Source organism: Gadus chalcogrammus, chromosome 3 (assembly GCF_026213295.1).
Source record: "Gadus chalcogrammus isolate NIFS_2021 chromosome 3, NIFS_Gcha_1.0, whole genome shotgun sequence".
Taxonomy (NCBI): domain Eukaryota; kingdom Metazoa; phylum Chordata; class Actinopteri; order Gadiformes; family Gadidae; genus Gadus; species Gadus chalcogrammus.
In genome coordinates this window covers 5,261,281-5,277,767 of record NC_079414.1, presented here as the reverse complement: position 1 = coordinate 5,277,767, position 16,487 = coordinate 5,261,281, and the positions used below count along the sequence as shown (strand labels likewise).

Sequence of the window (16,487 nt, the reverse complement as noted above, 5' to 3'; positions counted from 1 at the left end):
GGGTACAAAAATCGACTATTAATTAACATAAGTGAATGCAGTAAGAAGCATTAGCTAACTATTAACTCAGTCCAAATATAATCTGATGTTAATTTACTAATGGTGTTCATGTTAACTAAGGTATTTTTCTATACATTATTGAGGGTTAACTCTATTATTTAGTGTATAAATGAATTATTTAGTAAATGATTAAAAATGCACAGCAATAGTAAATCATTACTAGACCATCAGTTTACTAGATTGTTGCTTATTACTGACCTAAATAATGATAATTAATGAAATAATGTAATTTATTATTGTACACTTTTTGGAATGCGTAACATATGTTTTGCAGTCATTCTTTGTAGAGGTGCTCATTATCAGCCTTGGATCTTATACCTCAACTGAAATATCATATGTCAACTAAACTATTTTGTATTTGTGTTTTCAAGTTTTGAAATGGCCCACACACACACACACACACACACGCACACCCCCCCCCCCCCCCCCCCCCACACACACACACAAACACCCACCAACCCATTAAACTCAAGTGCTTGTTGAGAATGCTGTCTCATTAGTCAGTGATTTGAAGTGTCTCCACAGTCTCATACAAACAGCATGCTACCATGACAGCATATGTGAAGCAATCTACCTGTGTTTACTAAGTGCCTTAATGTGTGTGTCTAAAGAGTTTCTAGTCAAATGTTCTAACGTTTGCACACGCACCCATAAACACACACACACACACACACACACACACACACAAACCCACAAACAAATTGTTTTGGTATTGATTTCAGGGTCTGGACACCAAATTTCTCTCGCCAAGCTATTTTCTTTGGCAATGACATTCACATACGATAAAGTGGCATTGTTAAACCCAGAATGACCCAGAAAAATGTGTCAATGTAAGGGCGCAATCACAGCCTAATACAATTAGGTAGGTCAATTAATTAATCTTGGTTAATGCTGTTTTATCAAGGGATATTATCTAAACATTGTGGAGAGTGTCTGGGTCAAATGTGTTGAATTCCTCATGATTGAAATTATATGCTGAGAGGAAATGTACTTATTGTAAGTTGCTTTGGATAATAGCGTCTATGTGTAAATGTACTAAGTGCCCTACATGTAAATAAGAATTTGAACTTCAAAATATGTAGTTTTCATCTGCAAAATCAAATTTGTAAATAAAGTCAAATCGATGTATCATTCATGTCCGGTAGAGTTGAGATCAGGCTAACAATCATGAGGGTAATCCTAATACAATTATATAAAATTGCCGAATACACTTTAAAAATGGCAGATATAACAATATATATATATATATATATAGGTTTACCATACAGTCATTAGTCACATATTGGAGAGGTGTTCCCCCTCCACAGACTCAAAGCTTACGCAGGTTGCCATGTTGCAAACACAAGCTGAGAGCATCATTATTTTTAGATGAGAATTATTATATTATGACAGGTGACAATGACTCCTACAATTTGAGATGATCAGCTTATCTATAAGTTAGCAATTCATTGATTGTTCAAATGATAAACCAGCTCATGTGGCATCTGTCCTAAAGTCCTTCTGGCCTATAAGCTGTCGATCTTTCAAAAGTAACTCAAAGATGTACCCATGTTGAAGCACAGCGTTTGGTTATGGAGCTTCTTAAAGGAGGACGAACCTTTTTAGGTCAGGTAGAATCTAGTACAACCTCGGTTTATCAAGTTTGTTTGCTTGATTCCATGGCTGCAGCCTAACGTGTTTGTGGGTCAATTTCTTTCATATCTGGCAACCTGGGGTACTCAGAGAATAGTAAATCATATTAATTCAAACAAAGCTAACATCCCGACCCGGAACGAACATTTTAAAGGAGGACATGCCTGCTGAAACATCAGTAAAACTGATTTTCGACAGCATGTTTCCTAAATCTCTGATGACATTCCATTGTCATTTTATGATCTAGTATTGTCAATTTCTTACATAAAGCTCCTTAAATGGAAAACTAATGGCCAGTTGGGCCTTAGCTGCCAGATGGTGCAGGATCAATTGATCATTACTGCTGCTCTCGGTCTTCAGATTGTTTTGACTAGAGGTTTGGTTTTGAAGTAGTATGTGCAGCCACACACATCACCAGCATTGCAAATTGGTTATGGGGAGCAAAATAAAAAGTTTGATCCTGTGATAATTTTCGTGCATTGATGTCAACTTTCTCGCTTGCTCCATTTCAAATGGAAAATAGATGACAATTTGAGCTCCCCCTTGCTCTATTTAAAATGGAAATACAACTATCATTCTATTGAGAACCAAACCATTGACTTCTATTCAATGGGTTATGTAATTTGCAATGCTATGCAGAATTCCATTCAGTGCATAATCTAACTAAACAATGTCAACTTTAACCAATTTGCCAGTAATCTGGAGTAAATGGATTTTATCAAAGTATAGAATTCATTATCATTAACATTTCACTCTGTTCTCACAATTATGGTTAATTGACAATTTATTAAGCTTATTTGTTGAATGGATTTTCACAGTCAGCCTCATTATTTTCCTACTTCATCATACCCTAGCTTTTATGTGTGCTTCTCTCATCCACTCTCATCTCCCCATAGGTTTGGTATGTAATTACATTTGTATTGATTTATTCCGTTCTCCACCAAGTTGCTTTTTATTAGCGGTCAGTAACAAAATAGACACAGTTGCAATGGAAAGCAGAGAGGAGAAGTAGTGCAAAGGGCCATGCATCAGAGTGTTTAGGACAAACCAGGTGACTAAGGCCGTCAGGGCCATAAAGCAGCCAGATTGGGATGGATCTCCGGAGCAAGGTGTTAATGCTGCAACAGGCTGGCTAGCTTTGTGATTGTGGCAGCTAGATGGTTTATGTAACCAACGTTTTTTTTTAGGTAAGATAGATTTTTTTATAGCAACCTCATTTTAAAATTGTAGTTCTGTCTCTCGATTTAGCTATTTATTGTCTGAAGCAGGGAGAATGGAGAATAAAAAACATAAATGGTTAGTTTGTCTTAATTATAACTATAATAAGTTAGCCTTAATACATATATCCAAAATCAATTTCTTGAAATCATGTATGATGACTCCATGCTTTCTTTATCCCCCCACCTCCAACAAAAAAAGTAGGTCATGAAAGGCGGTAGTTAAACATGTAGACTAAACTCTTGCTCTTAGTTTCCTTCCTGCTCTATTGTAATTACCGTCAACCGCAATTTCCCACTTGGCATTCATAGTATTCATAATACTATTTATTCCTTTGACTCATGAATGCATTTCATTTCAAATGCATCTCCTTGTTTATTACCTCACTAGCTGATAAAACATCAAATTTGCATGTGTACAGTTTCATTCTATTTTGTTCTAAGATATATTTTTATATTAAATCAAATTAACATGGAAACTGGAAAGGTTCATGCTAACAAAAATCAAAAGGGTTATTCGTTTGTTCAAAACAAAGAATCAGTTTGCCATAAGCATCCCTATATCTAAGTGTGCCTTCTGATTGGCTCAAGCTGTTTCCCTCCAGAAAAAAAATCCCTGAATCCACCTATTGCATTACAGAAATCTAGGGCCTACACTTGTTCCCATGGAAACAATGCTAATACACTGTAAAGGAATAAACTATTCATTTAAAAACGCATTTTGGTTGAAGCATTCCACACATGGTGTGAAAAAATTGGCATTGCGTCTGTTTTTGGGAACATACCAATTCAAGCCTTGGGACACGCCCATATTCTATGCCATTTAAAACAGCAATATTTCGAAGATCGGTTGGAATACGCAGTGAAATTAATTGATCAAAAAAATAAAAGAGAAAAACCAAAGAAATAAGCATGGATTGATTTCAGTTTTTATGTGATGCCATCGAGGGATGGCATCGGTAAGGCTGGAGATGGCAGGGAGAAGAGCCTCCCGTGTCCCAATCTCCACACACTGGTGAAGACATGGAGGGAGAGGGCAGAAGGGGGGAGGGTGTGGGAGAGATGCACAGAACAACATGGAGATGTAATGCAGAGATAAACGACTGAGAAGCAGCAGAGGAGGGTGTGTTCAAATTAAAAAAGGAAAACAATGGAGACGGAGACATTCAGACCGTGAAAAAAGAGCAGGACATTAGAAGAGATAAATAAAAGAGAGAAAACAAGAAAAAATTAAGGCAATGAGAGAAGAAAGGCGAGGAAAGAAGAGGAGAGGCATTCTGACAAGCGTGAAGTGGTAACAATGGAGCCTAACAAAGAGTAGCCCAATGGAAGCATCAATCACAAATTTGGCTAAACCCCCACCCAAAAACCTTTCCAAATAATTATTTAATGTTTTTCGTTCTTTCACCCCTCCTTCCCCTGACCACCCTCTCTGCCTCCCTCCATTTCTCTCTGCCTCCTGCCACTCCCACCTCCCTTTTCCCCTTCATCTTATGAATCCCTATTTTCAAAACAACACTGACTATTTGATGTGTGCTCCCTCCTAGCTCTCCATCCATAACCATGTCCTATTTTCTTAGGTTATCCCACCTCCGTGGTCTGTTGTCCAAAATCAGATGCATCCCAGAATATACTATTACCAGATAAAAACATCAATAGGCTTTGAAGCGATAATGACCACAGACGAGCCCGAACGCTCAAAATTTTATTCAGGAAAAAATGGATTCATGTGGTTTAAAAGACTCTGAAACGGGTTCTGCATTTTCACTTTACATTTTTTATATTTCTTGTCCCCCCCATCCGTCCTCTCTCCCTTCACTCTCTGCATCATACACAAAGAAATCATATCTCATGCAGACGGATGCATCACCACACAATCCTCAGATGAAGGAATGCAAGTTAAATGGCAGGATTCTTTTTAATTGCAGTAATTCCAGCCCTTCCTCTTACCTTTCTGGCTCTGGGAATCATCCATGTTGTCCTCCATTGTAGCAGGTTACAGTCCTTTTGTCTCCCTTTCGTTTTTCAAAAGCCGTTTAAAGCCCCTTGCTGCCGCTGAGCGCAGTATGTGTACGTGTGTGTGTGTGCATGTATGTGTAAGATGGTGACCGTGCGCGGAATTGTGCACCCCCCCCCACCCCACCCCCCCCCCCCCCCCACCCCACACACACACGCGCAAATGACGGCGGCTTAGGAAAGTCCCCCTCCTCTTGCTTCCCACCCGGCTTCTAGCTCTGTTCCCTCTGTTTTGTTGTGATCCAGCATTCTGTTTGCACTCTGCTTTTAACAACATATATGCTATTGTTGTCACCAATATTTATCCTTGTAGTCATCTTTCATTCTTTCTGTCTATTCTACCTCATTTAATTGGATGATTGATATTTTATTTTCCTCCCTGTCTAGTAACAACTGTGAAACCTGTGCTGAGGGCTTTCATATGCATTTCATATTGAAATAATGATTAAATTGTTTAAATTACATTATATACCGTCCACTTTGTGGGTGATTCATTTTCAAATAAAAATAATAATTTATGAAAAATAATGAAAATGCCAAAAAACAGGTAAGTGATAAATGCAAGTCCAATAACCTGGATAGAGTATTGTAACAGATTATACCTCTTCAAAGGTCCTATGTTGACATATTTTAATGGATTGGCTGGAAAGTTTATCCATGTGTGTACCAAATCATCATCTTTGCTAACGCAAAATGAGGTTGACTTTTATCTATTATTTTATGCCAGGGACGTCAACGTCCCTGGCATAAAACCCAACTATGTTGGGCTGAACCCAACTATGTTCTGTTGGGTTCAGCCTCGCTCATTGAAAAACAATTGTGGCCACCGATAAACATCACACAAACCTGAATATTGTACCAATACGTTAAACCACAAAAAATACAAAATCTAGCAAAGAAATCTATAATTCTTTGTCGGTAAATCACCTCAAGTTGATCCTGTGATACTTATGGGGCATTACATTCCCTTATAGCAAACCCAAACAATGACAATTTGTAATCTTTCTTTTTTGCTGGTGATTTCACGTTGTTGAAGATGTACTCTCCTACATTAGAGTGAGACAGTTCCCCTTTAACTATGTGCACCTCTGGCGTATCCTCTCCCACGTCCTCCAAAACCACCTCATTATTTAAGAGGCCAACCTGCACTATAACCGGAGTTACTATAGAGAGCTAGGCCATTCCCGTTGTAATGTGACAGGAAAGAAATGCAGTACACTTTCAACTGTACAAGCGATATCCACTGCTTCTGGTCAAATTACAAAATCAACTGGCTGCACAACAAGAATGCAGATGGTGCTGATCCTCAAAAGATACCATTATATGCATCATTAGAATAAAGAAGGCAAATATACTGCTTCTTAAGTAGTTTTTACACTGCCAAATATGCCCGTCTTATACCCGCCTTTTTCCTGGCATGGTCTGCGCATTTATGCTGACCGAGGTAATATACCTGCTTGATTTCGCACCCCACTTTACCCTCTTGGACCCTACACATATTGGGGGTTTAATTTCATAGAAATGCGATTAGACAGCATTTCAGCAAAAATCTGCGAGCTGCTGATCATGTGTGAGAAGGTAATGCAGTCGCATTTAACAAAGACGTTGAAAGATGGCGCGATCTACGAGAAAGTAGCAGAGGAACTTTCCTTGCAAGGCTTTCATCGGGATAAAAAACAAGTGTTCAGCAAGATAAAGAATATGTTGGCGTTTTTGCACTTGTAAATAGTTAATCGCATTTGTAGCCTACACTCCGATATCGTCTCCTCATTCTTGGATGCGAGGGGCTTGAATATAAAAATGTCAAAACATTCCCAGTATGCAAATTATTCTTCTTCTCTCCGTGCATAGTCCCGCCTACTCCGATGAACCAAGAAAGTCGAATCCTTGACGAAGGCGCAATATACCCCCTTGGTTTTACACAGGCAAGACAGTCAGAGCAATCAATTATTGGGTTAGTCCGACAATGATTGGATTTTAAGATGCATGTAAACACCTTAGTCTGACTAAAATCGGACCAAATCTAGTTTCTCATAGTCCGATTTAGACCCCCATATTATTCAATTGAAAGTCGCATTAACCCTGCATGTATACATTCAATTGGATTGGAATTGGATTATGCGTTCTGCGCAGGCGCGAGACTTTTTCCCGGGGCTGTGAGCCGGAAGTAGAAAGAGAAGAGTCGTGTTGTTGCCACCGTCGTAAATCGAGAATTGGCGATTTATTTGAAAAGGTGGTAAAGAAGGTGGAGGAAGCCTGTGTCGTGCCAATGTAGTTACCCCCTATAAGAATAGTATCCCCAGCCACGGGAGTGCGCATGCATCCAGTGCACCCCGTTCACCCAAGGCTGAATTAAAAGTCAACATCAACTACTTTACAACAAGGTTGTAAAGTAATAACTTCGTAGCCTGGCTCCACCCGCCTTAGTACTTCCGCTCAATTTTGATTTCCCTTCAGTACTAGGTCTGGGTCTGCGGTATGTTAGTGGGTTTTCTCTGTCCCAATTTTCTGCATCCAATCAGCAAACAGAGGGAGTGGCTGAGAACAATGATGTTAAAGTCAATTCTCGTTGACGGACATCTTAACGCAAGCTGTTTGGTTTGTTTAGATGCTTTCTGTGTGCCAGTTTTGCTTCAGAATCTTTGTTTTTGAACGCCAATTTCCTTTTGTTTATTACTTTTTTTATGTCCTTAGTTACAGATGATTTATTGTTAGGATATATTTTAATCTCCTTGGTGGGGACAATCAATTGTACACAAAAGTCAATATAATAATTTGTAACTGTAGTTAATTGATTTTGTGAATCCTCCTTGCCGCTTTCACACCAAAAAGAACCGAGAGCCAGTTCCGGGCTGGTGCTAGGGCCAGTTCCAAACTGGTTCCAGCCTTACCCCAGTTAAGAACCGGTTGGTTTCACACCGGCCAGAGCCAGCCATAGAGCCGGCGTGAGCAACGTCATGACGTCACTACAAACGTCTCCGCTAGTGAGCTTGGACAGAAGCATACGGCCGACATCTTTCTTTATTCTGGGTGGAAATAGTAACATAGTTACGCCATTAAATGCGTTTATGGAAACATTTTTAGCGAGAAATGTGCATTTTACTTTCATAATGTTCGCTCGGTGAATGTGAAGGATGTTTGGTTTGATAGTTATGACGAAGAGGGAACGCTCCGTTCACTTGCATGGACACGGACTCATCTAGCTGCGTTGGCGCGTTGAACCACCACATAATAGCTGTGTTCGAAATCGTTCCCTATACACTCGTTCCCTATTCCCTATATAGTGTACATGATATAATGCACTATATAGGGAATAAGGAACGAGAATTCGGACACTACGCTGAACATTTCTAAACGTCATTTGCGTCAGTAAATGCGCCGGGTATTTGTGTGACGCAGACAGATGCGCCCACATCAAGTAAACAAACCGGGCACTCACGACGAAAGCTGGAGGTTGTATTGATGTTGAATGTTACATTTCCTTGTTTAATTAATTTTGAATGTTAAATATTCTATGTTAAATCCCAAATAAATTGTTGACATTTCTAAACGAAAGCCGGAGACTCCATCATTAAATGTATTCGTTTTCGCGGTTATTCGGCTTCTTCTTCTCCCCTTGAAAAATACAACCGCATTGCATTGTGGTATACGGGAGTAACATGTAGGGAACATCGTATGTACCCTATTTTAAGTCCACTATATAGTGCCCTATATAGTGGACCACTGAGAATTCGAACACCCTAGAAAATGGCGTGCACCCTATTTAGTCCACTACATCCATGATAGGGAACGATTTCGAACACAGCTACAGATCAAGCGTCAGGTTAGGCGCGCAGAAGAACCCTCGCGCCAGTTTCAAACACAACAACAACAATTTCGTCTTCGATTCAATCCGTGTATGGTTCGTTCTTTGAATATTCCGATTTAAAACAAAATCAGAAAAAACAAAAAAGAACCATACACGGATTCACGTCCATTGTTTACTTCGGTGTTTTAAAAAATGCCGGTCTTCGTTGGTCTTCCTGTTTATGAAGGTACGGATAACTCCGCCCCCTGCCCCCGGCGTAAAAGCGGTTCTAGTTCTAGCCCAGCTCTAAAGTGGGGCCAGAGTTGAACCGGTTTTTAGGGGCCGGAGCCGGTTCTTTGGCGGTGTGAAACCAAAGCCCTGGCCCTAGCTCCGAACTGGCCCGGAACCGGCCCCGATTTTGCGGCGGTGTGAAAGGGGCACTGAAACGTTTCCCAGTCTGTCAGTTCTTAACAGGCTTTCAGTAATTTTTCAATGATCTAATCATTTTCTTTTCAGGTTTATTGCTGTTAAGTTTGGTCTTGTATACTAGAATCATGTGCACAACATTATGATTCGAATTGAATATGGGTGGCTTACACTTACAATCTCAAAGGTGGCACCTTTGAGATTTACAAAGCATTTGTTCAAGGCCCCTCCAACCTATCCCGCCCTCATCCAGTGCCTCCTTCCCTGCCAGGAGCTTGCAGTTGCCAACATCGTCATTCACCTCCGCAGGTGTAAGCCGTGAAGAAGGAGCGAGGGAGGAGCTTGCCATCGACTGACTGCTGGGACAACACTATTCCTACCCCCACCTCTGATGCATCCACTTCTAAGGGGAACGGCAGCGAGTTTGTAATGTTGGTTGCGCTCCAGGAACCCCTGGTCCACCTCATGAGTCCACCGGAAACCCCAAGTTGTCTTCCTGGTGAGAGCATTTATTTGGGCAGCAACAGAACTAAAATCCTGGATGAAGCAGTGACCCAAATTTGAAAACCCCATTAAGCGTCTCACCTGTTTCACTGTCTGTCATGGAAGACACCTTGCTCATTTACATCTTGATTTGAGAGATGGCCAGGATAAAGCCAAGAAGTGTAATGGAGCTGGCATGAAACTCGCACTACGCTTTTTTACACTCCAGGTACACAAAAACAAATCTATAATGTGTTTGTCTAGCATGTCACAAAGCATGACATTGACCAGGGCTTGGAAGGGCCGGACCAGATATCCATAGTGCTCTGTCTTCCACTCATCACCCTCACGGATATGAACCAGGTTGTAGGCATTTCTAAGGTTTAGTAAAAATCGTGGATCTTTGTAAAATAGAAGGAGAAGTAGTTGGGCGGATGAAGCCCATCGCTAATGCCTCCATGGCTGCTGTCTCAGGAGGGACCAGGGAGTAGAGAGGACCCCGAGTAGGACAGGAATCAGGCGGGCGGTTAATCACACATATGGGTCATATGGGTGGTGTGGTGGCAAAGTGTTAGGCCCTTCTCTTGTTGAAGAACTCATGGAGGTCAGCGTAGTTCAAAGGAACTAGAGCTACAATGAGTGGCTAAGTGCATTGACTGACCTTGCCGGAGCCCAAGGGACGGCCATACAGGGCATTTACCTTTAAAGGATCTTCCAGCTGGCTTAAAGGAACTCCCAACTCATGGGCCCGTGAGATGTCCAGGAAGTGACCCACTGCCCAGGAATCAGATGGTGGGTTGAATCTCCCCAAGAAAGGGAGGCGGATTCAAGGCAAAATTCCGGAAACAGGAAGCTTATTTGCAGAGATTTGACACGTCAGAAGTTCCTCTTTACTGACGGGTCTCCTATATCAGGCTGCATCGCTTGTACACCTGCTGACGAAGTTCCTGCTGGGTCAGACGTGTTCCTCCTATCTCCATAGGCTTCTCCAAATACCCTTCAGAACTCTACGTGTTTGAAGGAGGCAGAACAACTGGTGAAGGTGTACCTGATGGGTTGCGACTCAAATGCTAGGTCACACTGAATCAGGAAAGTTCTGCAAGTCTCTGGATCCCCCTTGTAATTCTCCGGAGTACAGATGCTGGGCTTAGCTCCTTTGGAGAAACAGGGCTGGCTCAGCCGGTTGTTGAGGAGATGGGCTTGGACCGGCAGATGAGGAGGCTCAGGAGTTGGTAACCATCGAGGTGAGTGCTGCTACCTGATCCCCCACCGATGACTGGTACTGCTGCTGCTCTGATTGCAACTGCTTGATGGAGCTGGATAAAGCTTTGACTTGTTGCACCAATTATCTCTCTGCTTGGTCCATTTCTGTCTGATTCTTCTGTAACGTTTTGGTTAACCAAGACCCAGGCGCAGAGAGATTCCAAAAGTCTTTCAGGGATCTTAATTGCCTAAAATCTACCAGTCAAAAATAAAGCCTATAGAATCAACACGATTAAAAAAGGAATTATACCTGAAAGATAACTAAGAATCAACCTTAAGCTAAACAAAAATCCAGTGGTGGAGTTTCCTTCAGGACGATACGATAGAATATGGCAGTAGCAAGTTTGTTCATAGGAAGACTTAGTGACTGCTGAGGAAAGGCCATGTTATTTATATGGTAAGGAAGTGCATTACCACGCATGTGCATGCACACGTGCATGCGCTCCGTAAAATGGGGTGTGGAAAAAATGCTGCTCGATGACACTCAGAAAAGGATGTTTTTATAGCGCCCGCAGTGTGATGGCACTTCCTGCTGCTAGGCATGGGCACTGTGAGAGGTCGTGGTCATGGCTTTGCCCGCGACTGTGGCAAAAATAATTCATATATAGTTCAGTCTTTTTTCGGTGGAACTTTAAGTTAATGGCGCTGCTGGCCAATGCCCTTGACATACTACACACAGGAGAGTTGATGCCAGAAATGTTGTTTCTCTTCCAGAAGATGGGGCAGATAAAGCATGAGACCAACCTATATCCCCCCCCTGGTAGATGCTATCATCAATGGGGTTGTGCAGAGGATGGAATGGAATTTTCAAAATGCGAGGTTGCTCAATACCTCTGAAGCTCGTCCTGTGTGCAGATTTGCCTACATTCTCAGCGAAAAGAAGGCTGATGTTTTTTCAAGCCTGAAAGCAGAAGTAAACCTACCACTAACTCAATCTCCAGATCACATGCAGACTGATGGCAAGGACCCAAGTTATGGCAATGATGAAGTCACTGCATTCGTCCCATCAGGGAGAACAACAGCTATTTGCAATAGACGGACACCTTGTCAATGCATTCCAAGCCCTGCCGCTGATGAGGATACTCCTGAAGTGCAACAAAGGAGTCACTGCTAGTGCAACCCTTTAGTGTAGGAAAATATATATTTTCAGACCAAAGAGTAACCGTCTTTCTGATCCAAATCTTGAAAAGCGCCTCTTTTGTTTGTGTAAAAAACACCTCTTGTGAGGAAGATCAGACCACACACTCACAGACCAATTGTTAATTCACCAATTGTTAATAGTTAGCAGTTAGTTAGTTTAACTGTTTAACTGTATGTGCTGCAACCCTCAAGGCTAAGTGATACATTCGCCATACAGCTAAATCCGACCTTGTCAGAGGACCATTTAGTTAATTGGTCAAAAAAAGTCCACTTCTGGAAAGCTTTTTCCAGAAGTGTTCTATTTCACACTGTCTTGTTTTGTCATCGTATGTAGTTTTTGTATTCAGCATTGTTACTAGGGATGTCCTGATCCGATCCGATCCACCAACCCGGTATCACGCGATTGCGTGCTCCTGCGCACGAACGTTAATCTATTGAAGCGTGTTCCCGAACACGATAGTCCGACTTTTTGCGTGTTACACAAAACGAAATGTAAACCAATGCATTCTGAATGGGAGTGTTCTAAGACAATTAACGTGCTCCACAAAACGGTACGAGAGAGAGAGAAAGAGAGAGCGGGAGGGACAGAGAGAGAGAGAGAGCGAGAGAGAGGCTTCAGAAAGGGTGTGCGCAGATAGTACAGTGCACCCTAGTTATGTTCATGCCAAAACCTATATATATAATTAGGCTGTGGAAATTGCAATAAGTTAAGAACACAACTTCGCACGTTGAGCACACAGCCGTGTGACTCGTTTATTTAGTAAAAAAGAAAACCGGAAATCAAAGCGTGCTGAAGGTAAACAAATCCAGCATGGTCTGTGACGTCATGAGACGCACGTAATCCTTAAAGGGACCGCGATCCCTGAACCACCAAGAACGTAAATGACATGCAGTAAACAACAACACAATTGAAAGAACAACACATAACGAAATACTGTAGGTGAATTATGTTACGGTCACTACAAGGCTATAATTATATTATTTAGCGTGTAATGAGACACTCTATAGGGGGGGGACACGTTAGTTGAAGGGGGGGGGGGGGGGGGACACGTTTGTTGAGGGGGGGGGAGACATGTTTGTAGGGGGGGGGCACGCTCGACAACGAGAGTTGGTTTTTATTGAACGCTCGACAACGAGAGTTGGTTTTTATTGAACGAGACTTCAACACGGAACAGCTGCACGAAACGATGGTCACGTCACTCTCGGTGACGGTGTCGACAATAATGAACACACGAACAATGTTAATAGAACAACACACAACCACATAACATCCCGAACCCATTAACCCCACTTAATCCTAACAACAAAACAAGTTAACAAAAGCCCCATTTGTCAACTGAGAACCCCAATTCCCAGAATCCCCCGCGGCTCCGGAACACGGCGTAGCTTATATTAATCTTTATTATCTGAATGGGAAATGCAATATTTTAGGACAGATACACCATTAAACGCGTTTCTAATGACATTTCTAGCGAGAAATGTACATTTTCCTTACATAATCTTCAGTCAGTGAATGTGTATGATCTTTATTAATCTTTATTATCTGAATGGGAAATGCAATATTTTAGGACGATTCACCGTTAAACGTGTTTCTAATAACATTTCTAGCGAGAAATGTACATTTTCCTTACATAATCTTCAGTCAGTGATTGTGTCTGATCTTTAGTTTTATAGTTATTAGGATTTGATCGGCTCGCTCGCATGTTTCAACGACGTCAGGTTGCTTTCGCTAAACTAGCAGCTCACGTGCTTCCTGCGTTTGTGTTATTAAACTGTTACTTTATGTAACTTTTAATGATATCATCTTGTTAGAAACACTTATATCTGAGAGCCAACCCAGTCGCCAAAAGCATACGTTGACAGTGTACTTTTCGTGAACACTGGATTCCGTCGCATTTCAACATAAAATAGCGTGTTATACACACACACACACGCACGCACACGCACAGACACACGCACACAAGCACACACAAGCACACACACGCACGCACAGACACACAGACACAGACACACACACACACACACACACACACACACACACACGCACACACACACACGCACACACGCACACGGTGCATTTCGCTGCTAAAACAACAACAAAAAATATTCCCTCAAATATTATTACTTTCAAAACGTTGGCCAAAATGGCCAATAATATCATTTTTTATTTGGGATGCTTCTAGGACATTTTGGGTGGATTTTGAACGGTATGTGGGGGGCACGTTTTTTGCAGGACCTGGCAACCCTGCGCTGTTGCCCGAGATCTGGATCCACCCCGGCGTGGTGCCGTCTCCTTTTGACCTTTTGACCCCAGACTTCTGGGGGAATAGCTGAATCAATTCATTAGTCAATCAGAAGCATGTAAATATCTTCCCGGTGGTGGAAGAGGACGAACAAGGTGTCCTTCAACATCTACGCTTCCAGGAGATTGCAACGGTGCCACACATGAGCATATTCGAACATGTTTAATGGTAGTAATTAGCTGTCGAAATTGGAGGCCTTAATCAATACTGAGCAGCTATTGATTTGCTTCCCGATAAAGATTTGTTACAAATGACATGTTATTTAGCATCTACACGTTGAGCTGAGTCCAATGACACCAAGAACGACACTCTAGCTAATGGTAACATGTATTTTACATGGTACACCTAGGTCTAGGACATGATCTCGGTGTAGCAAGAGGCCGAGCTTGATCTCATTGGACTCAGCTTAACGTGTAGATGCTAATTAACATGTAATTTGTCAAAAATCTCCATCGGGAAGCAAATCTATAGCTGGTCATTATTGATAAAGGCCTCCAAAATCGACAGCTAATTACTACCCCGAAACATATTCAAATATGATCAAATATGATCCTACCGCCCTGAAATTTGAATGCCTTATTCTAGGGCCTAACTGGGACCTCCGCACCGAAACTTGGCCCGGTCGGACCCCGAGGGCAGGAAGGGGGGGCCCTTCCTGCCCGAGACTTGGCCCGGTCAGACCCCGAGGGCAGGCCCCCCCTTCCTGCCCTCGGGGTCCGACCGGGCCAAGTTTCGGTGCGGAGGTCCCAGTTAGGCCCTAGAATAAGGTATTAAAATTTCAGGGCGGTAGGACCTTCCTATCTCAAAAACTGTTTTTCCACCACATTCTGAACCATTAGGTCTTGCAGGCTACACTTCTGAGGGGCTTTGTCCAAATGACACTCCATTTGGGAAAACTTTTTTTCTCTAAGGGCTAGAACTCCAAATCTCGGATATGTCGTACACGGGGCCCCGGGAAATGTGTGTAAACATTTTAGCATCCCTAGCTATCTCGAAAAGGTCGGCAAAGGGGCGTGACCTCCAACAGTACAGTAAATGTACATAAGACAGAGGTTAGTTTCTAGTCCCCATTTTTTGTGGGATGGAGGTGTACATTTGTGGCTAAAGGTGTGTAGACACAGCTGGCCTGTGGCCACGTTTTTGAAGTCGGGGGTCAAAAGGTCAAAAGGAGCCGGCACCACGCCGCTTATGAGATAACAAAAAGTTAATGTGTGTTTCTCTCATAACTTTTTGTCATTATTAAAGAGAGGCCTGATTCTCAGATATGCATGTTGGATGGCTAGGGTGTAGGTCTGGGAAGAACTTCAGGCCAAAATCTTGCAAGCGAGCCGCTGGGTGCAGGTGCAACGAGATGGAGCACTTGCTGAGCCTGGACTTTCATAATCTTCGCTCTGTGAATGTAAAGGATGTTTGGTCGGATGTTACGACGAAGAATCATAATGTGAATGGGAATATACTATAAATCTCTTGATATCATCTTTCGTCTCAACACTTCTGCTGCAGCCACTTAAAGTCTCACTCCGAGAACCTTAAAATATGAATCAATCCATTAGAAGTATGAAAATATCTTCCCGGTGGTGCAACAGAGCAAACAAGGTCTCCTCTGACATCTACGTTTCGAGACGATTGCAACAGTGCCATGATCATATTTGAATATGTTTCGGGGTAGTAATTAGCTGTCGATTTTGGAGGCCTTTATCAATAATGACCGGCTATAGATTTGCTTCCCGATGGAGATTTTTGACAAATTACATGTTAATTAGCATCTACACGTTAAGCTGAGTCCAATGAGATCAAGCTCGGCCTCTTGCTACACCGAGATCATGTCCTAGACCTAGGTGTACCATGTAAAATACATGTTACCATTAGCTAGAGTGTCGTTCTTGGTGTCATTGGACTCAGCTCAACGTGTAGATGCTAAATAACATGTCATTTGTGACAAATCTTTATCGGGAAGCAAATCAATAGCTGCTCAGTATTGATTAAGGCCTCCAATTTCGACAGCTAATTACTACCATTAAACATGTTCGAATATGCTCATGTGTGGCACCGTTGCAATCTCCTGGAAGCGTAGATGTTGACGGACACCTTGTTCGTCCTCTTACGCCACCGGGAAGATATTTACATGCTTCTGATTGACTAATGAATTGATTCAGCTAT

At 42.1% G+C, this 16,487-nt stretch overlaps 1 protein-coding gene across 1 annotated transcript in view; it reads right to left on the bottom strand.

Moving 5' to 3' along the window:
• gpm6ab (glycoprotein M6Ab) overlaps positions 1-4,914 on the bottom strand; it is a 15,074-nt gene extending 10,160 nt beyond the window's left edge. The window contains exon 1 of the mRNA XM_056585680.1: positions 4,860-4,914. Within this exon, the coding sequence (XP_056441655.1) occupies positions 4,860-4,896 (37 nt within the window). The 5' untranslated portion in view covers positions 4,897-4,914. The remainder of the gene's footprint in view (positions 1-4,859) is intronic.
• Between the last annotated feature and the right edge of the window lie 11,573 nt (positions 4,915-16,487).